We start from the raw sequence: 23882 nt of genomic DNA, 5'->3' as shown, positions 1-23882 counted from the left end.
TAACTGTATTGGAAAGCAGCATCAGGACATAAAGCAGCATTTGATTCCCCTAGGTATTTGTCTGTGATCATCATCATTTGTCAGCCTTGCAAAAAGGGGAATAACTACATGGACAGCTTTATATTGTTCATTGTTTCAGTGTGGTTTTTTTCCCTGAAAGGAGAGCAATAAGAATGGAAGAGGATCCTATTATATTTAGTAGCCAGGATCCAAGCCTCATTTTTCAGTGAATTACTTTCTACTTTCCTTCCCAACTTAGGCTCATAAATTGCTTACTGCCAGCAGGGCATGAAGGGGATTTCAGCTTGTTCTTCATGGCACAGTGGCAACAGAGACGAACTTCTTTTTCTTCATCCCCATGTTGCAGATCTTTAAGGGTCTTAGTGCTTTAACCACAGGAGGAATGAGATGCACGTTTTGGTCAGTTTGAGGCTACACATCATTAGAAGGAAAAAACCACTTCCCTGCCTGACAATCGATCTGGTATTTTTTGCAGCCTCATCAATTAAAAAAAAGATAGCAGTGGCCTTTACAAGCATATGTATAGTCTTGTTTATGTCAAAATCTCTCAGGCTAGAGCACTATTGTTACCAAATTTCCATGATGCTAAACAACCCTACATCCCAGTTTCAGAGTTGTTTTTAAGCCAGCATCATTGTCAAAGAAAACAGCTATGTCTCTCCCCTCCTCCCGATGCGGCACACACGTTTACTCTCTGATGTTGATTTGATTGGGGTTAAAACTCTCTTCGGAATTAGTTTTAAATCAGATTTGTTGCTCATCCCTGTTTACCGCATGTATATTTGTGCTTATACAAGGAAAAGGGCAGGGGAAGACTGGCTGCTGATGCTCCATAGACACACAAATAGAAGACGGTCCTGGAAGCAGAAGAAATTACCCTGGCAGTTAAACTTTTAGACTCAAGTGTTACGAGTGCTCTTCTTTCTAATATGATACGGCCTAGAAAGCTGTCACCTACAAAGCGTTGTTTTCCATCCTGATTTGTTTACTTGCTATATACCATATGCTGCTTGTACACCTGTAGCGATCAAAAACCTCATTCAGCCAGTGAACCAAGTTATGTGAATAATGAAATAGATCTAAGAACCTGTTTTATTTGCATAGTCATCTGCTGCAAGAGTTAGAAGCAATTTTTGAGCAAACAAATAATTAAAAGTTAAAAGGGAAATTAGATTAAACAGCTGTTTCTTCTACATTAGGAAATGTGATTTAAAAATGTCTTTTGTACAGACATTCCAGAAGTGTTGTTATGGTGTCCCGTGAGAAGCTAAGCAAGCTGGAAAAGTAGATCAGTATGAGAACTGCAAATAGGGTAAGGGAGTGACTAGTGGAAAATGACTAAAGATGATGAAAGGCAGTCTCAGTGTGGACTTTCTGGGTATCTGTAGTGGGACTGTTTATTTAATGATCCATAGCAGGAAAAACAGTCATGTACTGATGATATTTGTGACGATACAAAGTCCAGAGGCATCACTGATTACAGAAGAGGAGATGAAGAGATAACTGGGAGACCTTGAGGACTAGGATGACAAATGATTCAAAATGGAGGAGCATGCACTGATGGGCAAATACCAACTATTCTTGTCCTAAACTGCACACAGATCACCAAAGGAGGGAGGGAGGGAGTGCCTGGATGTGTTGGCTGATCACAGCATAATAATATGACCAGTAGATTTTCTGCAACAGTGATAGAAGTAAAATATAAGTATTGGATTTACCAATTAAGGTAACTTTGGGTAAGAGGGAGAGAGTGAGCATGGGAGAAAAAGGTATTTCATTTGCCTCAATGAAAAAATTAATTAAATTGTTCTCCACAAATATACAAATGCAAAGAACAAAGGTGAAATCACGATGAAATGTGTATGTAGAAGTACATACAGGAGCCTGAAACTGCATGAAAAAGGTTGTGCCCTGACATAACCTGTTCAGACTTACAGGACTCCCAATTTTGGTGAATCTGTGTGCACCCACTCGATGTCCTACAGCTCCCTAGAGTTGCTCCTACTGCTAAGGCAACAGTTAGTTGTAGGCTTGTGGCTTAATGTGCCTTTTAGTGGAACGTGTTTGTTCTTTCTACATGTTCAGGTTGCCAAGCAGTCTGTTAAAAATGACTTTTTCAGGGCATGTCTTCACCACAGAGCTTTTTCTGCTTGGGCATTGTCCTGCTGAAGACCATGTGTAAAACTAATTTGAGTGACATTTCACTCTGTTGCACACCTTGTTTGGGGGTGTCTTCCAGCGTTCATTCTGGCTAGTAGTTCTACCTGCACAATAGTTTAGGGAACATGGAAGGATGTTCAGACTCTCAAAAGGACCAGTTCTAGAAGTCATTGAAGGGGAAGCTCAGTTACTGCTGCAGACAGTGTCCCAGAAGCTCTGGAGAGCTGCTCTGTGCCATGCAGCAGCAGTGACTTGTGCGTCACTTTGCCATCGTGTACGTGCATCTAAACAGGACCAAGTGAATCTGAATTAGCTCGTTCAGGAGCTGCCAAGGCAGCATGTAGTACTAAACAGTCGTAACGATGCAGAGTTACTCGGTGTTTCAGTGTCATCGTGGGGATTGTCCTTCCTTTTTTCTCTCTTCTCAGGTTTCTTTTCCAGAAATCCAAGAACATGTAGAAGTCCATTTTCTTCGTTGTAAATTGCAAATAGAGTTTCCAACTTCAAGTACTTATACTAACTATCTTTTGATAGCTGGTTGGTATATTAATAGATAAGCAGTGGTTGCCAAGAGCCCAAAATCTCTCAGTGCAGTTCCCAATGTGTACACTAATATTTGAGGCTGATAAATTGACTTTATTAACCAACGGTGGGCAGAAGGCCAGGAGCAGAGGAAACGGAGAAGTGCAAGTAACAGGCTATTGCTGCTTTCTGAACTAGAAGGGTAGATGAAGAACCAGTTTTGTATGTTCCCCCCAGTGTGGAGTACCAACCTTGCCTCCGACTTGCATAAGAGGTGAATCTATATGATTTGCTTAACTGTCTCCACATCAAAAATGCTGCCAAACACTGAGCCCTGAAATGCTTCCTTCCCACTTGTGAATTAGAAGGATGTTGTTCATATTTGGCCGCCTTATCAGGTAATCCACTGTGTATTAACAAGACTTTGGGTTTTTCCCCATTGCAAACGTACGGGCTTCAAAGCTGAAATACATGCAGCTTTATTTGCATCTTAAACAGCAAAGAGGGAACTGTCTAGTGGTAACAAAAGATAATGAGATTCTGCTCTTTTGTTTCAGTTGTAGCGTAAGGGTGTTCTTTGGCTTACAATTTAAAGGCACTGTTAGGCAAAATAGCACAAAACTTGAGTTTTTGTCTGTCACTTAAGCGATGTGTTAGTTAAAGAAGGAGAACAAAGGGAGCTAAAGGAATTGAGAAATTTGAGTCAACTTCAATAAGGTAGATTTTTTTTCTGAATACTTTATCCTTCCTTGGGTGGACGGATAATACCGAGCAAATTTTTGACATGCTGAAAATAGTAAATCCATGGGTGGTAAAAGAGTAAAAGTAAGCACTGCTCCCTGAAGTATACACTAAGTTGTGTAGCTGGGTTTATGGGCCTCTAGTAACAAACAGCTGTAGCGAGACGTGCAGCTCCAGCCTCTGCATATCCCAGCAACACCTCCTCGATGCTTGCCTTAAGCGTGAAGAGGAGGACTGGAGCACGCAGAGCAAAACAGTTCGTTGTTCCAGTCTTTCACAGGCTTTTAAACACGAATGTGTTTTACTGCTAACAACCTGGTTGTGTGGGGGAGCGGAAAAGGCAAGAAATTGAGGTGTCAACGGTGGGCATATTTTTCTTCAGTCACCGCAAGGTTCTTTATATTTTCCCTTCCTACCTCCATTAAGACTGTCCTCTTCTGCAAGCCATTAAGCAACTCATTAGGAGATACCAAGCCAGAGGCTCTACAAAGAAAGCTTTTCTTAGCTTTTGCTCTTTCCTGCTTTTAGCAGCTGCTGCAAAAAAATAGCATTTTTAGCCTGTGTTTTACCTGGGCTTTTGGCTGCCTGTAAGCCGTGTTTCTCTAGGCATAGTCTGACGCTATTTAACTCCTTGTACAAAGAACCCAAGAGCAAATTGGATAAAAGCATGGAGGTGGTCAAGCATGATAGAAATTTCTCTTCGTGGGTATGTTTTTCACAGAATCACAGAATGTTAGGGATTGGAAGGGACCACTGTCTCTGCTGCAGAAGAGCATTTTAGCAATGGAAATTGTAGGGAGGAAGAGATCAGCAAGGAAAGGGCATCAAACTGTCATTTGGGTTCCAGAGGAGCCTTTCTATGAATTTCTTCCTCTGTGCCATCCCTCTCTTCGAATAAATTACTGGATTTGATTAGGAAAATGAAACAGGCTGTTTTAAATGAGACTGATGAAGTAAAATGGCATTGTAACTTTTAAATTTAGTCTGTATTTGTCATATGGTGGAGTCTTTTTAGGCAAAATGTTAGTGATGAAGAATTGTACCAGCATGCAGCACCTAGCACACCTGAGCAGTCCCCTTTCTACCTTTAGCTTGGGGACTGATAAGCATTTGATGCTCAGGCTGTCTCTAGCGGGATTTGTTGGGGGTTTTTTTCCCAATTTATGTGCTGTTCCCCAGCAAGGGGAAATCAGCTAACAGTTTTGTATAAAGTACAAACCAGACCCGATTAGCCTTTCAAATAGTTTTGCTTTGTTTAGCTCTACAGAGCAGAACACACAGTAGTGGTAGTTCAGTTACTGAAGTTATTTGATCTCATTCTGAATGCAAATAAAGAGCTGCTGTGCTGATTGACTTTGCATAGTCAATATTGGAGCTTACTTTTACCTGTTGTCAAACATAAGAGCTCTGTTGTCTGTCGTGTTCTGTGTACATGCACTGATAATATGGTGTGTGCTGCTAACCTCATCCTTACAGCTAAAAGGGGTTTGAAAATTTGCCTTTATGGACTTTCGAAAGGTCGGTTTAACTTTGCGTTATTACAGCAATCTGTTTTATGTCAGATGATGAGACACGTGCATATTCTTGCGATAGTAATAGCTGAATGCCCTGGTTACAGCAGAGTAAGAGGTGGTCCTTGCCTTGAAGACAATGTAGTCTAAAAGAAGGAAAGGTATGAGGAGGTCAGTAGGACATGGTAAGGACACTGGTTTGTAAGCACACCTCTGTGAGGTTCAATAGCTTTTAAAAATAGGCAGCAAAGGTTGATCATTTTTCTGTTTCATGTAAAACAAGGCAGCATTAGATAGGAGTTAAAGCAAAATGAGAAAGGGATGTCAGTGAACAAGGAAGCGAAAAACAACGAGGGGCTTGTGGGCCACTGGAGAGAGGCAAAGAGCAAGGCACAACTGCTTGGAACAAACTGCCTTTAGGCCGGAGGAAAACTGTTCAGAATAAAAAGCATGGAGAGTAATTTAATGTCACCAGTGTCTGAAAATCCTCCCTCTGCAGCGGCTTCTGCATCACTTTTTAGGCATGACTGACCACATTTCTTCTCTTCCTTAGTCTGTACATCTTGGAGATGGTGTTACATGGATCCTAAGCTTGTGAATAAAAAAAAAAAAGGGAGAGTGATTTAAAGATCACGAGGCAGAAAATAAATGATTGTTTTGATTTATGTAAGTCAAGTGATTACATTCAAATTCATCAAGCCTACAGTGAGCCAGTGCTCGTGGATCTTTTCAGAGCGTGCATCCCCACTGTATAATTAGATAGAATCCCAACAATCTGAAGTAGTTGGTTTTAAATGCTTCCTGGAAAATTTCTTCCGTACTGGTGCTCAGTGTGGGCATAATGCATTGTCTATTCAGGTGTTTGCTTTCAGGAAAAAATATTAATCAAATATCAATGAAGGAAGTATAGCTTTCAAAAATGATTTTAGCTGATGCTTATGCAATCCTGGGCTAAAATGCACAGATACAGAAGAGATGGTAAGAGTTAGTTACCACCTTGGTTTCAGGATGCTTGCTGAGTGCCATCTAGTGTTTGCTTTCTAATTCAAAAAAGTGAAAGGTTTTACTCAACTGACTTTTCCTGTAATTGCGTAAAGGGCATGGTTTGTAATCATGTTTTCATTTGAAACTTTTATGGAAGACTTTCTGGAGAGGAAGTTAGAGGGGATACTATTTTCCTAAGACTTAAGAAATAAAAATCAACAAAGGCTTCACAATTTTTTTACTTCTGTAGCATTTTATAAAGTCTCTTGAATCCAACTGCTGAATTTTATTTCTATCTTCATTTCCAGATCATGTATGGAACGCTGGTTTCCATTATAGTTCTACGATCTGTTTATATAGTATTATGGTAAGTAACCATTTCGTTTAGCATTATAAGATGTAACTTAGCATTTGCATCTTTTTTTGGTGGCCTTAACATGAGAAACTGGCAATGGCAAAGTTTCTCTAACGACGTACATAATGCTAGCTCATGTGCTCTGCTTGGTTGAAAGGGAGTGGCTCATCTGGCATTTTTTTGAAGCCACTGGGATAACTTTAAACAAAACTCGGATCTTTACACTTATGATCAGTGTTTACTGCCAGGTGTTCCGCTAGTGGCTTCGGCTGTTAGCCTGGGACTTCAAGGGGAATAGAGTTTCTGTCTTCATGTTACTGGGTAATGTGTGAAATCTATGCCAGTGTCCAAACTCTAATGATGATGCTTGGAGAGAGGTAAGAGTAAGACTGCAGAGCTGAACCATCAGTTAATATTTTCCTTTCCTCTTCCCTACTCAAGTATCTAAAATTCAAATGTAAAAGATAGTAACACAGAAGGTTAAATGACAGTTTTCCTTACAGTATTGACTGGATAAAGTTAGGTATCTGTTATAGAAATAGAAATAGAAACTATTTATAACAAACAAAAGGGTATTGGAAATGTTAGGAGACATTGAGAAGCATTACAGAATCACAGAATCAATCAGGTTGGAAGAGACCTCTGGGATCATCGAGTCCAACCATTGCCCTGACACCACCATGTCAACTAGACCAGGGCACTAAGTGCCATGTCCAGTCTTTTCTTAAACACCTCCAGAGATGGTGACTCCACCACCTCCCCGGGCAGCCCGTTCCAATGGCTAATAACCCTTTCTGAGAAGAAATGCTTCCTAATGTCCAACCTGAACCTCCCCTGGTGAGGCTTGAGGCTATGTCCTCTTGTCCTATCACTAGTTGCCTGGGAGAAGAGGCCGACTCCCACTGCACTACAACCTCCCTTCAGGTAGTTGTAGACTGCAATAAGGTCGCCTCTGAGCCTCCTCTTCTCCAGGCTAAACAACCCCAGCTCCCTCAGCTGTTCCTCGTAGGTCAGACCCTCCAGACCCTTCACCAGCTTGGTTGCCCTCCTCTGGACTCGCTCCAACACCTCAACATTTTTCTTGAAGTGCGGGGCCCACAACTGGACACAGGATTCAAGGTGCGGCCTCACCAGTGCCGAGTACAGAGGGACGATCACTTCCCTAGACCGGCTGGCCACACTATTCTTAATAGAGGCCAGGATGCCATTGGCCTTCTTGGCCACCTGGGCACAATGCTGGCTCATGTTTAGCTGGCTGTCGATCAGCACCCCCAGGGCTCTTTCTAACCACTCTTCCCCCAGCCTGTAGCGCTGCATGGGGTTGTTGTGGCCGAAGTGTAAGACCCGGCACTTGTTCTTGTTGAACGTCATGCCGTTGGTCTTGACCCATCTATCTAACCTGTCCAGATCCCTCTGTAGGGCCTTCCTACCCTCCAGCAGATCGACACTCCCACCCAGCTTGGTGTCATCTGCAAATTTGCTGAGGGTGCACTCAATCCCTACATCTAGATAGAATCATAGAATGGTTTGGGTTTGAAGGGACCTTAAAGATCATCTAGTTCCCACCCACCTGCCACAGGCAGGGACACCTTTCCTCTAGACCATGTTGCTCAAAGCCTCATCCAGCCTGGCCTTAAACACAGCCAGGGAGGGGGCAGCCACAGCTTCTCTGGGCAACCTGGGCCAGTGTCTCACCACCCTCACAGTAAAGAATTTCTTCCTAATATCTCATCTCAATCTCCCCTCTTTCAGTTTAAAACCGTTCCCCCTCGTCCTGTCACTACTTGTCCTTGTGAAAAGCCCCTCTCCCGCTTTCCTGTAGGCCCCCTTCAGATACTGGAGGTTCTGTCATCTACCCTGGTGAGACCTCACCTGGAGTATTGCGTTCAGTTCTGGGCTCGCCAATTGAAGAGGGACAGATCTACTGGAGAGAGTCCAACGGAGGGCTATGAGGATGATTAAGGGACTGGAACACCTGCCTTAGGAGGAAAGGCTGAGAGACCCGGGGCTTTTTAGTCTGGAGAAGACTGAGAGGGGATCTGATTAATGAGTATAAATAGATGAGGGCTGGGTGTCAAGAGGAAAGGGGCAACCTCTTGTCACTTGTGCCCTGTGATAGGACAAGGGGCAATGGGTGCAAGCTAGAGCCCAGGAAGCTCAACCTCAACATGAGGAAAAGCTTCTTCACTGTGAGGGTTACAGAGCACTGGAACAGGCTCCCCAGAGAGGTTGTGGAGTCTCCTTCTCTGGAGACTTTCAAGCCCCGTCTGGATGCGTTCCTGTGTAACCTGGCCTAGATTGGTCCTGCTGTGGCAGGGGGTTGGACTCGATGATCTCCAGAGGTCCCTTCCAACCCCTGACATTCTATGATATGATTCTATTAGCTTCCTATCACTCATATTTCTTAGTGCAGGGCTTGAAGTCATTGTGAACTGAGTAAAATCTTGAAGACCAGCATGTTATTCCTTCCAGGCTGCTACCTCCTCCTGTCCTCATTATTTGTTGCTGTTCCTGCCTGTTTCCCCCACCCTTTTCATCTTTTTCTTGGGTCTGCTTCCTTCCCAAGATTACAACTTGGCAAATGTTGTTCTCTTTTCACAAAGCATGTTCCCCATTAATAAGTGATGCCAGCTCTCTCTCATTCCTTCACAAAACACCACCATTTATTCCCTGAACAATTCGAGCTATAATTATCTAATTACCCATATGTATAACATAACATTTAGTGCTCTTTCATGTCCTGGGCTTGCTTATGTCTCTAGAGCACTGAGTTGGGAATGTTACAGTGTAGTCTCTGCCATGTACCGCGTGGTGCTCCATGCATTTATTAGACTAAACAAATAGTAATTTTGCTAGTTTATATTGGCAGCACACTTGTTGTGAACATGTACAACTTGTATCTGGTTAGTTTGCCCTGGGGAAGAAGCTCTCCCTGTCGTGTTTTGCACGTTTTGGTTGCCAGTGCTCACAGCTCTGTGTGTAACACAGTGGAGAAGCAGCAGCTCAGGAATGCATTTTAACCCGGGATCCAAACTGTGCATTCATAATGCTTAAAAATAACTTGAACAGTATTTCGTGGCAGCCTTTTAGGGTTGGAACTGGCTTTACTTTTGGACTTGTCTTATTAGTAGGACAGGAGCAGATGCTACCAACTTCCACATAGGAAGTTTACAATTCCATGGTCCAAGCTGAATGCAGATAGTGAGGGTAAATTTATTAGTGATGCACTTTATTGCATCTGATTCTTCAGTGTGTTTCCCATATCCTAAAGAGGATTTTTTTTCTCCCAAAATGAAATTGACATTTTTCCATCCCCAATAGTACTTAACGATAAAATACAGGATGAAATTACTGTTTTCTAAAACCATTCATTTGGTTAGTTGTTGGTCATGGTGGTCTGCTTTCACAAAAGACTACAGTCATTTTGAAAGACCTTATTTAAACAAGTCTCCTAATATAGGGATATCATGTATTGGAAAAGAGCCTCTTCTCTCGGGAGAGTCCTAATTTGTAACGTGACTAATTTTTAACTGAAAGATTATGCATAGGACTGAAGAATTAGTACCTTGTAGCCAACTTCAGTTTTCCCACTTACTTGTTGCATTAGGAGAGAGCAGTATTTAGGGGAACAATTAGAGATATAGAAGTAAAACATTTATAAGACCAGTCTCAGAGAATGTGAGTTCAGGAGAGAGGGGAGGAGGTAAAATACAATACTTAAATAGATGAGATTTGAAGTTGATGTTTTTCCTTTTGGGGGAAAAAAAAAAAAGCAGTTTATTTGTCTGTAATAGTATTTATGTATGTTAAAAGCTGCCTTTAAAGAATCCTGAACTAAACTTTGCATTATTTCTCTGTCTCTCTAGGGTATACCCATGGCTTAGAGGTCTAGGCTATACATCTTTAACTGTATTTTTAATGGGATTTTTTCTCTGGAATGTGGACAACATTTTCTGTGATAAATTAAGGTGAGTTCTTTCACTTTGTCCAGATAGCTCTTAATAGCCTTTTAGCATAAAGTTTTGGTTTTTCTGTGGTGTATATTCAAGTCCATCTCATGGTATGTATGGTATGCTGCCTACAAAACATTCACAAAGGTTTTATCCAGTTTGCTCACGCCTAGATTCAGCACTCAACAGTTTTTTAATGTTTTTTTAATCCATGAATAGATTTATTTTTTTAAATAATTGATATGTCTTCTTTAACTTCAATTTAAATTGAGAGAAAGTAATGTCACTGAAGTAATTTTGAGGATCTGTGGCTTTCTAAAGCCTGTTATTCACACTTGATTTCATCTGAATGAGTTTTTTATCCTGCTTTCTTTAGTTTCTGCTCTTGCCATTTCCCAGGAAAATATCAAAAGAAGTAGTTCTGCAGGTTAAAGAAATATGTGTTGCAAGGTGTCTGTCACCAGTAAACAACAGCTGTTTGAGCGTCTCAGAAAGAACTAACTCTGTGAGCCAATGCACTGTGCTTGGCTGTCATTATTAGCCTGAAGTCTTCTGGCTTATCACTTGTAGCGGAGGCCAGGCAAGTCTTCCTCTGTTTAGTGTATCGCCGAATGGGGTAAAAACGGCTTCCAGTCAAAGCTTGTAGGAACCTGCCATCTCATCATATGGCTAGATATTGAGGGCAGGAAGGCTCTGCAGCGGGGTCTGGACAGGCTGGATCGATGGGCCAAGGCCACTGTATGAGGTTCAACAAGGCCAAGTGTTGAGTCCTGCACTTGGGGCACAACAACCCCACGCATGGCTACAGGCTGGGGGAAGAGTGGCTGGAAAGTGCCTGGGGGAAAAGGACCTGGGGGTGTTGGTCAATGGCCAGCTGAATATGAGCCAGCAGTGTGCCCAGGTGGCCAAGAAGGCCACCAGCATCCTGGCTTGTATCAGCACTAGTGTGGCCAGCAGGACTAGGGCAGGGATCGTCCCCCTGTACTCGGCACTGGTGAGGCCGCACCTCGAATCCTGTGTCCAGTTTTGGGCCCCTCACTACAAGAAAGACTTTGAGGTGCTGGAGGGAGTCCAGAGAAGGGCAACGAAGCTGGTGAAGGGTCTGGAGCACAAGTGTGATGGGGAGCGGCTGAGGGACCTGGGGGTGTTTAGCCTGGAGAAAAGGAGGCTGAGGGGAGACCTTCTCGCTCTCTACAACTACCTGAAAGGAGGGTGTAGCGAGGTGGGTGTTGGTCTCCCAGGTAACAAGTGATAGGACAAGAGGAAGCGGCCTCAAGTTGTGCCAGGGGAGGTTTAGAGTGGAGATCAGGGAAAATGTCTTCACCGAAAGGGTTGTCAAGCATTGGAACAGGCTGCCCAGGGCAGTGGTGGAGTCCCCATCCCCGGAGGGATTTAAAACCTGTGTAGATGTGGTGCTGAGGGACACGGGTTAGTGGTGGCCTTGGCAGTGCTGGGTTAATGGTTGGACTTGGTAATCTTATAAGGGTCTTTTCCAACCAAAACAATTCTATGATTCTATTCTATGATTCTATTCAAGAAAGAATGCCAGTCCAACAGGTTGTTCTCTTACTGTGTGTTCCTCTGGAACTGGACAACTCTCACCTTTCTTTCACTTAGTTGTGACGCTTGTGTTCCGCCACAGGCTGGAGGAGATGGAAAGGTTGATGCCAGCATCCAGAAAATCCATTCCTGACTATCTGATATACTGTTATGCCACTGACTCTGTGGCATACAGAATTGTCCTAGCGGGTTCCTTTGTCAGGGTCGGATCATAGTGTGCTGTAAAAAGCCTAGTGTTTTCCATCTGTCCCTTTTGGCTCTGGTGTCCTTGCACTACGTGAGGCCAATCAAAAGTTAACTCCAACAGCATTTTCTTGAAATTTTTTTTTTAAAAATATAAGTGTGCTGAATATAATACACGGTGCCTCATCGCTAGAAACACTTGATACAGATGGCATAGAATAGTTATTTGCCAACACAAGTGGGTGGGTATACAGTGACTTTGCAAATATTGGCATCAGGGTTGATTTTTGCAGCTGCATCACATCACTGGTGAGATCATAACCCCCACTTCACTGAGCCTGCTGAGCTGCTGCAGGTCCGTGGGGCTTTTGAACTTGTTCCTAGACTCAAAGATTACACCAGCTGCTGAAGCACTTTTTTCCATCCTCATTTTCCAAAGGGGAAAAAAAAAGATGAGCATATTTCCTGTAATACTTGTTTGGTTATGGTGCTGGAAAAAAAATAAATATGCCTGTTTACTAGCTTTAATCAGATGTCTGCAGAGCCTTGGATTTTTTCAGGTGGTGTTATAACTTGAGCCTTTGGAGAAAATATATTCCAGTTCCTTGTAATTTTTTATTCTCTGAAGAGCTCCCTTGAGAATCACCCACCTGCCTGCTCTTTTTTGTTTTAATGTCCACAATTGTATTTTGGTTCAGTTTTTGTTTTTCTGTATTTCATTAAATTTGAAGCTTATTTTTAAAAAAGAAAACATCTGTAGCACTCAGCTTCCCTGGTTGGATCCATGCACTTGTGAACTTGAGCTTTGAGATTTCCTGCCATCCCAAGGCTCAGGGGCTGTGCCAGGGTGACAGCCTGTGTGTCCACGATGTTATTCCCAGGCTGACTGAATCGGAGCTTTGTGTTCATATTTGTGAGTGAGCAGCTCTGGAAACTAAGCAGCAGCTCAGGGATCAGCATTTAGTCAGGAGGAGTGAACACTGTAACATCAAGCAGTAAATAAGTACTACAGAAGCTGCAGATTTTTCTTAACACCTGCACTCATTGTTTTCCCTTGTTTGTTTTGACTGAATGTGAAATGAAAGTCAAAAAAGAAGACAGGCAGATGCAAACATTTTCTCACCATCAACCAAAATAGGCGTTCTGCAGAAGCCTAGGGAGCGGGAGGAATCAGGGCAATGCAATTCCCTTCCCTTTCTTTCTCTGTCTCCTTCCCTTAGCCTCTTCCCAAGTAGCTCTCACCCCATAACTGTGTAAAATACAAAGCATGTTGGCAGAGTATTTCAGACCCTCTGCTTTCCTTGCTGCCTCACTAAACACCCATTTTGTCCCTGTTTTAGAGTACACAGAGAAAGGCAAGCGAAGCTTCCAGGGAGCTGGAGAATAGGTGGTGTGATTGCCAAATGTAAAGTGGTGATGTCTGATGTATCCCATTTCCTCTCTCACACCTTCAACTCAGCATTTCATCCTCTGGACAGTAGTTCACCGGGTTTTGGGGAGGAGAATCACAGAATCAACCAGGTTGGAAGAGACCTCAGGGATCATCGAGTCCAACCATTGCCCTGACACCACCATGTCAACTAGACCAGGGCACTAAGTGCCATGTCCAGTCTTTTCTTAAACACCTCCAGAGATGGTGACTCCACCACCTCCCTGGGCAGCCCCTTCCAATGTCTAATGACCCTTTCTGAGAAGAAATGCTTCCTAATGTCCAACCTGAACCTCCCCTGGCAAAGCTTGAGGCTGTGTCCTCTTGTCCTATCGCTAGTTGCCTGGGAGAAGAGGCCGACTCCCACTTCACTACAACCTCCCTTCAGGTAGTTGTAGACTGCAATAAGGTCACCTCTGAGCCTCCTCCTCTCCAGGCTAAACAACCCCAGCTCCCTCAGCCGCTCCTCATAGGTCATACCCTCCAGAAGGGTAGAACTCATTTGGGACTGTGGGATACCATAAATATATTATTTGAAATTTGAGTCCAGAAGTAACCGATCACTCATTGTATGAAGAAGTGTGTGCTTTCTTTAGATGTGTAAGAAAGCCAGTTTGCTAATATCTTCCTATACTGCCAGTATAAGGTGTAACTGCTGTTCCTCACCTGCTGAAAGCCTGACTACGTGAAGCCTCACTCGTGAAGCACATGCCTGAGATGCAGAAACAGCAATGTGCGATCTGACAATCAAGCGCTGTGATTTGAGATTGCTTAGCTTGAAAAAAAAACCCAACATTGTGTGGTGTTTCTTTCTTACAGAGCACTACGAGAGAAGATGCCTCCTGTTGTGGGAGCTGTGACACAGTTTCATGCGTGGTGGCATATCCTCACAGGCCTGGGCTCTTACCTTCATATCTTGCTAAGGTAGGAATTGTTTTCTAAACTGGATGTTCCTAAATCAGTCTTAGGAGTTTTCCCAGGTTCAAATTTACTTCAAAATGTTGTATTGGCCAGAAGAGGAGGAAAATTACTTCTTACTAAACTGGTGGGAGTTTTTCTTTCCTCTTTGCAACTGTCTAAAAAACTCTGTAATTTATATTCTTCAAAATGTAATCATTAGTCTTTAAATAGTGATGGTTCTTCAGGAAAATGAAATTCAGAAATGGGAACCCTGTAGCAGTTAAACTGCAAAACTATTTGACAGTATATTAATTTCAAAATATAAGCTATTAATACCTTTCTGTTCTTCAGCAGCAATCCTGAAGTACTTAAACATGTTTAATTTTAGAAGCATAGCTAATCTTTTTGATAGGCACTGTTGCTTCTGAAAACTAGCAGGCATCAAGCTATAGAGCAGAAGGGTGGTGGCTGAAGTGGTTGGAGCAGAGCTGTTCCCAGAAGTGGAGGATATTATTTTAGGAGACTTAAATGAGATTTTTGTCTCTGTTTTTGCTCTCTGCCACCATCTAGTGGAACCAGGAACAAACCCAGAATTTAACCTGGAATTTGAAGAACTTCAGTAGTTTGTTCGTTATGTAATGAAATAATGTTTTACCACTTAACCTGTTTAACAGATACATTCTGTGTTGTTGAGAAACCTTGATTACATATCAGCTTTTCTAATGTAACACAGTATTCTCTTTTTTTGTCAGATGTTAAAATAGCTGGTAAAAGGAAAATGCAGGGAAAATAAGTACATTTCCAGTAGCTATTCTGATAGCTTTTTTATATATACATATATATATGTATATGTGGATGTGTATCTATATGTACCTGTATATATATGTGTGTTTATAAAATATGTTATGGTATGTGCAAAACAGCTGCTCCATTTTGGCTGACAGATTGTCTGCTGCCCTAAATGGCTTGAGATAATATTTTGAAGAAAATTCCTTACAGAAAGCAAGCTGGTGCAGACAGTTTGGATAGCATAGGTGAGGTTTTTCCAGCATGCTGCACAGAGAAAATAATTTGGGTTTTCGTCCTCTAGCCCTTGGGGCAGGTGCAGATGCCCGATTTGTGTGTCCTACCCCAATGAACTACATGCTTTCCCTGCAGCAGTTTCCCTAGTATTTTCACAGCCCCACAGTGGCATCACCTATGTCTGCTTAAAAAAGTGAGGTTGTGCACAGGAAAACATCTGCTGAGGAGAGAGGGTGTATAAGAACAAAAATGAGATACAGAATCAAGCTATGCTGCTTCCACACCCCCCCTTAACATCTGCTGTATTTTGTGGTACACTGATTTAATTTCATCCTTCCAAAATGACAGGCTCTAGTCCCTGTTTAGTCTTTTCCATCGTGGAGAGAGAATTTACATCTCTGGGTTTCTGTCTTTCTCCCCGCATAGGTGATAGGGTAGATTAGTTTGCTAATCATAGTCTAGCATGGAGAGATTTACTGTAGGCTAATGTCTCCTATTCTGCGTAAATCCAGGTAGAATGGGGAGCTCTGCAATCACAGAAGCAATTCTTTTCTAGCTGGAAAATAAAACTGGGATTAGTATATCATTATTATTTTATACGCTGTCTTATACCTGAAATTTTAAGCACACATTTCTCCTTTTCCTCAGTTTATACACAAGGACACTTTTCCTGAAACACAGGCCAAAGGTGAAGGTAAGCAAGCAATATTTTGTGTCCATTAATGCACTGCAGCATTTGGATATCTTGTGCTTTGAACTTGCATTCAAAGCAACTTGGGGCTCACTGATTATGCCTATTAGGGTACTGTCTTTGATTTCTACTTACATCCCAAGAAACGCAGTTGAAAAGCTGGTTAACAGTGTTTGCATTCTGTTCCTAGAGACTTAATATTCCAGGAAATCTTTCCCCTCTTCCTATTTCTCTTTTCACAGTTTGTTTTTGGAATATGGCCTATTCTTCTTGTGGAGCCACCCAAGAAGCTTTGACTGAGACCTAGGGAGTCACCTAGCCTGGCTGAATAAAGCGATTCAACAGTTACTGTGGCTGAAGTGTCAAAATTATGGATCAGTTCAAGTACCATTGCTATAAAAGGACTTCTCTGTGTTACTAGGCCAGCTGGCCGGAACAGAACAAAGAGTTGGCACACTAGGGAAATAATGTTTAGTACAGCTTTATTCTAAGTTGTTAAAACAAAGATTAAGACACAATATTTTTATGTATATATTGTATAGCTGATGATACTGAGCTAATATTTCGTGCTGGTCACAGAAAACTAACCATTTTTGAAGTGGATTGCATACATTTTTTCATTCAGTTGTTGTTCTTTCTGTGGTTTAAACTAATATTAGTAACTGAATGACAAAAACAGGCCATTGTTGGCCAAGCATTTATGTGGCCTATAGTGAACTGAATGCTTAACCTGAACTACTTTAATCTTGCACTTTTATACAATTAATGAAGTATGTAATGATTAATTTAGGGCTTTATTCTATCTTGCTTTTCCACAGCCTCCTTTGCAATTTGTATTTTAAGCAGAACGGTTGGGATACCTGTGCCATGTATTTCATTTTGTACCAAGCTTCCATTTTCTCTTTAGTCCAACTGAGGTACATCGTGGAGGATGTTCCAGGGTGTGACCGGCAGAAGACATTTAAGGTGGTGAAGCGTTATAGGGGTTCTTGTTTGTGTGTGGAAACTGAATTCCTAATTTGTTTGACCAGTGATCCATCAGGAGACTGCAGGGTGACTGTACAAACACAAGAAACACTTTTTTTATTTTTTATAATTATTAGTTACATGCCTCTTTTTTCTGTCCTTACTTTTTACTCCCCATGTCCCATTCATACTACAGATTGACAAACACCTTAGATGTGTGCTAGTTCAGCTTTGAATTCACCTCTTTCCCTTATTTTGTAAGTCTTAAATATTAATCTGACTTTCAGAAGCATCTTCTTATTCAGAAATATTGAAGAAAGAGTAAAGAACAAGACTGATGTTGAGGATACCCCAAAATATAATTGGCAGCACTTTGATTGCTTGCTCTTAATCTGTCCATTACATAGTTACCCTGTGGAAAGTTGACCACCTTTTTAAAGTCAAACTTGGGGATTAATGGGAGGGACAAACCCTCTGGTTTCTGCAATTTTTATCTACCCAGCTGATGAAAGTTAGTAAGTAAGCGTAAAGAAAACATTGAACTAACAGAGTTTTTCAAAATATACCTCATATTGGAGGCTGTGGTTTTGACCCTTCAGATCTTGGGGCAACTAATGGGGGCTGTCTCTGGGCCTCCCAGCTGCCATGCTATGCAATTTTTGTCTGTTTTTGATGCTCTGACGGATTTATCCTTCTTGCAGTGAAGGAAAAAAAGGGAAATGCTGAGACTGATTGGAAATCCCATTCTGTATTGATTTAAAATGTGCCCGCAGCGGCAAGGCACAGTAACGTAGCTATAAAGCTGTCTCCCAGATCACAAAGTCCTGGTTAGTTCCCAGCAGTTCCTTGCTCCAACTGCTGAAGAAGTCAGACTGAAATCTGTATTGTACAATCAAAGCTGTCTAAAATGGCCTCCTCCCTTTAATATTTTTTTTCTTTTTTCCTGTTTGCAGCTCAGCTGCATCCTCCTTGTCCATCAGTAGCACTCCTACTGATGTGAATCTCCAAATAAAATTGTGGCTTTGTTATGTGACTGACCCTGGACTCTTGGGATCAAATAGACCCAAACTCAGGGCTAGAAGAAGATACTTAACCTGGAGTGACTTCAGTGAGGTTTAAGCACGTGCTGATAGCAGTGCATTTCAACCTGTAATCAGCAAACCACTATAAAGATTCTTGAATTAAAATTTTAAAACAGATTTGTTGTCAGTAGGCTCCAGTTCCATAGACAAGGTCAGCATCTGTTCTGGGAAATTTGAGTGATCTACAGACTGAAAGACGTTGGAATAACTAAAATAGAGGTAGGAAAATGCTGTCTTGGATCAAATATCTTTAATTATCCAGAAGGCATAAATTTTGTAAAGAGATTTGAGAACTCTTTTAAAAATGTAGCTTAAAAATAAGTGCCTGCATATTCACCTCCAGGCTCTCTCAAGCATGCTCCTGTACACTGTATCCCATTTTCTTATTAGTATGTTCATGTTTTTTTAAGTTAAGGAAAGAGTCCCGTAATAGGAGCAGTGCAGCAACGAGACCTATCAACAGGTCTTGTGACATCTGCTAGGTAGGGTGTTATTTTTAAGAAAACAAACAAAACCTTTATTTTAGTGGCCTTATTTTTTTTACTGGAGGATCTGGGGGCTCTGTTTGGTTTCCCTGTAATTGCAGGAACCAGAGTGTGCTGAAAAGCCACTTTCTTATTGATAAGGCATCTCTACAATGGTAAATTTTAAAGAAATTTGTTGATTCTCCTACACATTTGCAACTCCACACTAGGAAGTGTATGTTTCTTTTCAGATCTCATTGAATTAAATTGTCAGGATTTTAAAAAAGAGTTGGAAAAGCTCCTGTTTTAGTTTTATGCTGCTGTTAGCTTTTCATTCACGTATCATTTGTCACTGATTTTTTTATCTTTAAAAAAATTACGCAAATTGGCTTCTTTCTTCATTCCAAATGACCAAAACCATGCACACCTCTGCCACCCTTCCAGCAGCCTTTCTTTCAGGTTACGTTAGACCCTGAAGAATGTAATTTACGTGTGTATCCTTCCAAGCATAAATAATGTAAAATTATGGGTGCTTTGGTTTCGCTGCCTTACGGATCTTGTGAGTGATATCGAAAATGGCAAGCCAGTTTTAACTGCATGTCACTGAAATTCAGACTGCCTTTTCTAGTGCCTGGAAAGACATCCATCCTTACTCCTGTAATGTTAGATGTCTGTTAAATTGCTTTTTATTTATATCACTTGTATGACATGCTGATTTTTTTCTACAAACCTTAGAGCAGCATATCCCAAACTTTTCTTGCACTACATCTTATAAGGTGGGTCATTTTTGATCCTATTTTTTTGAGTAGGATTCAGACAGCAGCTACTTTAAAGGGAATTATGGAAGTAGCAGGTGTCGTTTAATACGAATCCTACAGGATGCGTTGGACGGACTTGACAGCAATGAACTCGTATTCTTTAACATCCGTGAGGAACCAGAAAACCTGCCACCTTAGGACCATCGGCTTGGCACAGATCAGCAGCAAGTCGTTCTGCAGACCATGAGGTGAAAAAATCTTCCTTGGAAATAAAAGAAAAACCTCAGAATTACTCTCCCAGTACAGATCAACACCATACCTTATGCCAGGAGTCTAGATTTTCCGGGTACAGCTCAAGACGTGCATTATCCAGAGCTGAAGATATGGCATGATAAACAGAAATCTGCCATCAGGACAAATCTCATCCATGGTTTGAGGGCAGTGGTGGTAGCTAGCAGTATTAGCCATCTCCGGACTTCATGTTAATGCTTTTTGTTTTAGCACCAAGAAGATGTGCCACCCACGAGTGTTTAGAAGACTTACCCCACAGTCAGAATCGCAATATGCACTCTGGCACTTGCCAATCTACCTCTGTCATGTATTGTACAATACCTGTGCCCTTAATTAGAGCTGCCTGAATATGCAGACGTTAGAGCAGCCTGACTTAGACCATGCAGCCCCTGAGGCTGGCGACAGTATTGTATTGATCCTTGGCTGACTCTGTAAACATCCTGACTTGTTCGGTGTCTGTCACTTTTAGGTTGTGCTCAGTCTGCTGTTCATCTGCACAGAGAAGTCTGGCTGCTTTAGAAAGAGATACAAGTAGGAGGACTTTAATTCAGACAGGTGAAGTGAAACCTTTTTGGCAGTTAAGTTGCATTTAAAGCTAAGATGCAAACAGCATAACTTGTGTTACCTGGTTTTGGAAGAGATGTGATGGAAAATACTGTTTTATAATTAGTTTTAATTCCCTTTTAATCTAATATTGTGCTGTCTTGTTTGGCTGAAGGGAAATTGTATGATTTGAAATGCAGTTGATTCTTTTGGCTGCAGGGCATTTGCTTCCAACACCTGGTTTCGAACAGCTGAATGAGTTTTTCAGCTAACTCCTCCATGTGAAACTCTCAGCAATAGAAAATCCTCCCAGCATCAGGAGTGTTTCTCACAGTCACTACCAACTTGTTTAGTCTGCATTCCAGAATTTTGGTAATAGCGTGGAATTTTTTTAAACCTGTTTCTCTCTGTGGATATATTTTTGGCATTTGATAGCAGGTGGTGAAACAATTCAGTGTAACACTTCTCAGTGGAAGACGAGCTCCAACAAAGCAGCACTGCTGTTTTCTTCAGTAGACCTCAGAATCCAAGATCACACCTTAATTGTGGCGGAATGTGTGCCCCATCATTTAAATTAACATATTCAGGTAAAACAGGTGGTTTACTTTAAAGAAACCCCATCTGCGCTTTATAAGTAGGTGGTGGGAGGCTTTAACTGCAAAGTACTGTTTAACTGTGAGATTTTTGTATGAAGAGGGATAAATGATGGAGTCTTTATTACCCACGAGAAGCGAAAGCCAGAAGGAGATTAAGAAATCTTACATGGAAAGAGAATAACAAAAGATTAAGCACAGAATCCTGTAGTATTACATCAGCCACCCTCCTGATAACTGCACTTTAGATACTTCCATAACAAGCTTGAATGTTTTGCTATTTATACATTTAACTTTCCATGCTGACTCTTCACTCGTTACCATAGAAGTGACGTAGGCTCTGTTACATTCGGTTCATTGTAGATCATTCAGCTGTTTTTTTGTGAGGATGGAACGTGACACCGATTGTGTCGTACGTGAATGAATACATTTCTTATCCATCTGGAACATCCTCTGCCAGCTTTGTTTGAGAGTCCATAACATAACTACAGAGAAAATACTGTATAACTATTACGACTGGTTTTGGGTTTCTTTGTTCAGTTTCTCGCTCACGACTGCCTACAGCTGCCAAGTGCCTGATCTCTTTGTCACAAGTCTTTTCTGAGAGCTGAAGCTGTGTTTTCTCCTGGGGTCCATAAGACAAGGTCCTTGGTAAGTAGGAGGTCAGTTTGGTTTTTGTTAAAAATTCTACTGCAGGAGTCACAGCACTGGTTTTAATTGCTTTCCAGAAACATAGTTATCCAGTACATGGCTGCCTCTGCTTGGCTCAGACTTGTGCCTGACTACCCCACATCCCTGATGCTGTTGCATCTTTTCAGACTCTGAAAGCTGGTTGAGGATTTGGCCTCACAGCTGTTTATTTTAGTGTGTGTAGTTCAGTGACAGGCAGCGTGAGGGCGCAGCAGTCAAGCAAGCACTTTATGCAGAGCCCCATTACTGGAGCTCCCAGCCAGATGCTCCGAACAGGACTGGGGATATGGGGCTTCACATGTACAATTTTGGGGGCAGGGTTGGTGCCTGAACCTCTAACTTTACTTCAGAACTCTCCCTTTTTACTTGTTGAAAGTGTTTAGATTTGATTAAGCATGTAATTGCAGATTTAAGACGAACCAAGTTCAGAATCCAGCTAATGCAAGACCCTAAACCAGTGCCTGCCAATTTTTTTTTTTTTTGCATGTATTTCACACAAGTTGAATCTGCCTGATGTTTAGAGCAGATTGTTGAGGAAAATGCAAGGATAGAAGGGTCTTTTGGTTATTTGTCCACAGGAATACCTGTAAGCACAATCTCAGTTTCATCCTTCTTTCCCCAAAGCTCTGGAACCATCTATATGTTTCCAAAGCCAATGTTGACTAGAATGGGCTTTCACACATGCTCATAGAAAATCATTTACCAAAATGTTTTCTAAATTAAAGCTTTGGTCAGTCGCTGCAGAAGAAGTTTGGTTGTGTATACTATTGCTCCCTGGATTTTGGAAGAGAGAGTTTCAAGCAGCGTAAGCAGTAGTTACTCCTTAGACTGAACGGGAACTGATTTTTCTCTTGATCTTCCAAACTGATGTTGACTATTTGATGTTGACTACTGAACTCAGCTCCATGCACTGATGATGTTTACTGTCTTAGCAAATAACATCTGTCCACCTGTAACGGACATGAAATACCCCACGTGTTACATGACCAAACTTTCTAACATTGACACTATCAGTTCTAAGGTAATGTTTTTTTTCCCGAAATTCAGTATATTGTTGCAGATAGATAATGATGCTGTGACAGATGAATAGCAGTTGACCTGTAAAACACAGCTGCATTGAGCAATGTTTCGTGACAATTTTGATATACTGAACTGATTCTTCGTACCAAACCAGCTGGTAACTAACATTACGCTTATATGTATCAGCATATCATATTTTGCAAAGCACAGTACCTTTGAAATATTTAATGTATTTCGTTATTCATGCTGCAGTCAAGCACTAATTTGTGTCTTTATAGTTCAAATTATTAAAGAATTTTGTTTTAAACTTGACTTTTCCCAGGTGTTTCTTGGCTTTTGTGTTGCACGGGGCTGGCTGGTTCCTCTTGATGCTCATCAGTAGGTGCGTGGTTGTATGTCTTGGATAGCAGGTGCCCAAGTTAGAACAGTGGGATTTGTATGACCTGTGGTGATGTGATTGTGTTCCTTTTGAACTCCAGTGCAAGGCTCTGGGGTTCCCCAGTCTTTACTGCCTTGTGCTGGGGCCCTTCGAGCACTGGACCTTGCTCGGAGGTGTAGCACTGACTGCAAATAGTGCAGGATCTTCTCACCTTAAAGACCTTCCCCAGTGCACACCAGTTAGAAGGGAATTCAGGTGCCTGACATGGGTGGGAGAGGACAAGGCAGGAATCAGGTGAACATGCTGTCAGCTTGGAGCATGCAGTTTGCACATCCTTTGCCTCATCCTTTCCCTGTTTTTTTTCAGTGAGAGAGAAGGATAATCACTGCAGGGCAGAACCTCTCCAGGCAGAAATCATGGACCAGTAGGCTCTTACCCAACGAGTCCCATCACACCCCAGCAGCCAGGGTCAGGTAGTGACCATCAGGTATTCCCCCCACTTCTGGCAGCTCTCCCAGGTCATACTCAGAGACCCCATTTTCTCCTGCTCATGTCTGTTGCAGCTGTGTCGCTGCAGGGACAACCTTGAACTAAATATTTGGGGGCCAAACCACAGGGCAGGAACCCTCATAGCCAGTGGTGTAAATGTCTGGGGGAACCAGTGCCACGTCCCCTTGGTGCCTGCTCGGTGGTGCTGCACAGGGAGGCACATCCAGGCTCCGCAGACAAGCATTGCCTGAATGCTCGGCTGGGTGAAATCCAGCTTTGCATTTGGAGCTTGTGGCTAGCCCAGAACTCAGTTATACTTCGAAATTTCCCTGGGGATAAAAACATTGTGGTTCTGTCAAAGACCTCCTACCAACCAGAAAATTCAATTTTGAGCTTAGCAATTCTCTTTCAAGACTGCAAATTTACTTGCAGCTTTATTAATTTCCCATTCCCTCTTCCCCCCCACACTCGCCCCTTGTTTTTTCTTTATTCAGCCTGTTCAAAGGCTAAAAATGAAGCTATGTATTTGCAACACTTTAATCCCAGTGGCTCTAACCCCAGACCCAGCTGTGCTCGG

At 42.0% G+C, this 23882-nt stretch overlaps 1 protein-coding gene across 1 annotated transcript in view; it reads left to right on the top strand.

The window, feature by feature from the left end:
* The window catches only part of ACER3 (alkaline ceramidase 3), a 64715-nt gene extending 41966 nt beyond the window's left edge, over positions 1-22749 (top strand). Inside the window, exons 7-11 of the mRNA XM_068425287.1 lie at positions 6248-6306; positions 10161-10262; positions 14236-14340; positions 15988-16033; positions 16273-22749. Coding sequence (XP_068281388.1) covers positions 6248-6306; positions 10161-10262; positions 14236-14340; positions 15988-16033; positions 16273-16326 — 366 coding nt within the window. The 3' untranslated portion in view covers positions 16327-22749. The remainder of the gene's footprint in view (positions 1-6247; positions 6307-10160; positions 10263-14235; positions 14341-15987; positions 16034-16272) is intronic.
* Positions 22750-23882: the final 1133 nt, after the last annotated feature.

The sequence above is a fragment of the Nyctibius grandis genome, chromosome 2 (genome assembly GCF_013368605.1).
Source record: "Nyctibius grandis isolate bNycGra1 chromosome 2, bNycGra1.pri, whole genome shotgun sequence".
In the NCBI taxonomy this organism is placed as follows: domain Eukaryota; kingdom Metazoa; phylum Chordata; class Aves; order Nyctibiiformes; family Nyctibiidae; genus Nyctibius; species Nyctibius grandis.
This window is presented reverse-complemented; position numbering and strand designations above follow the sequence as displayed.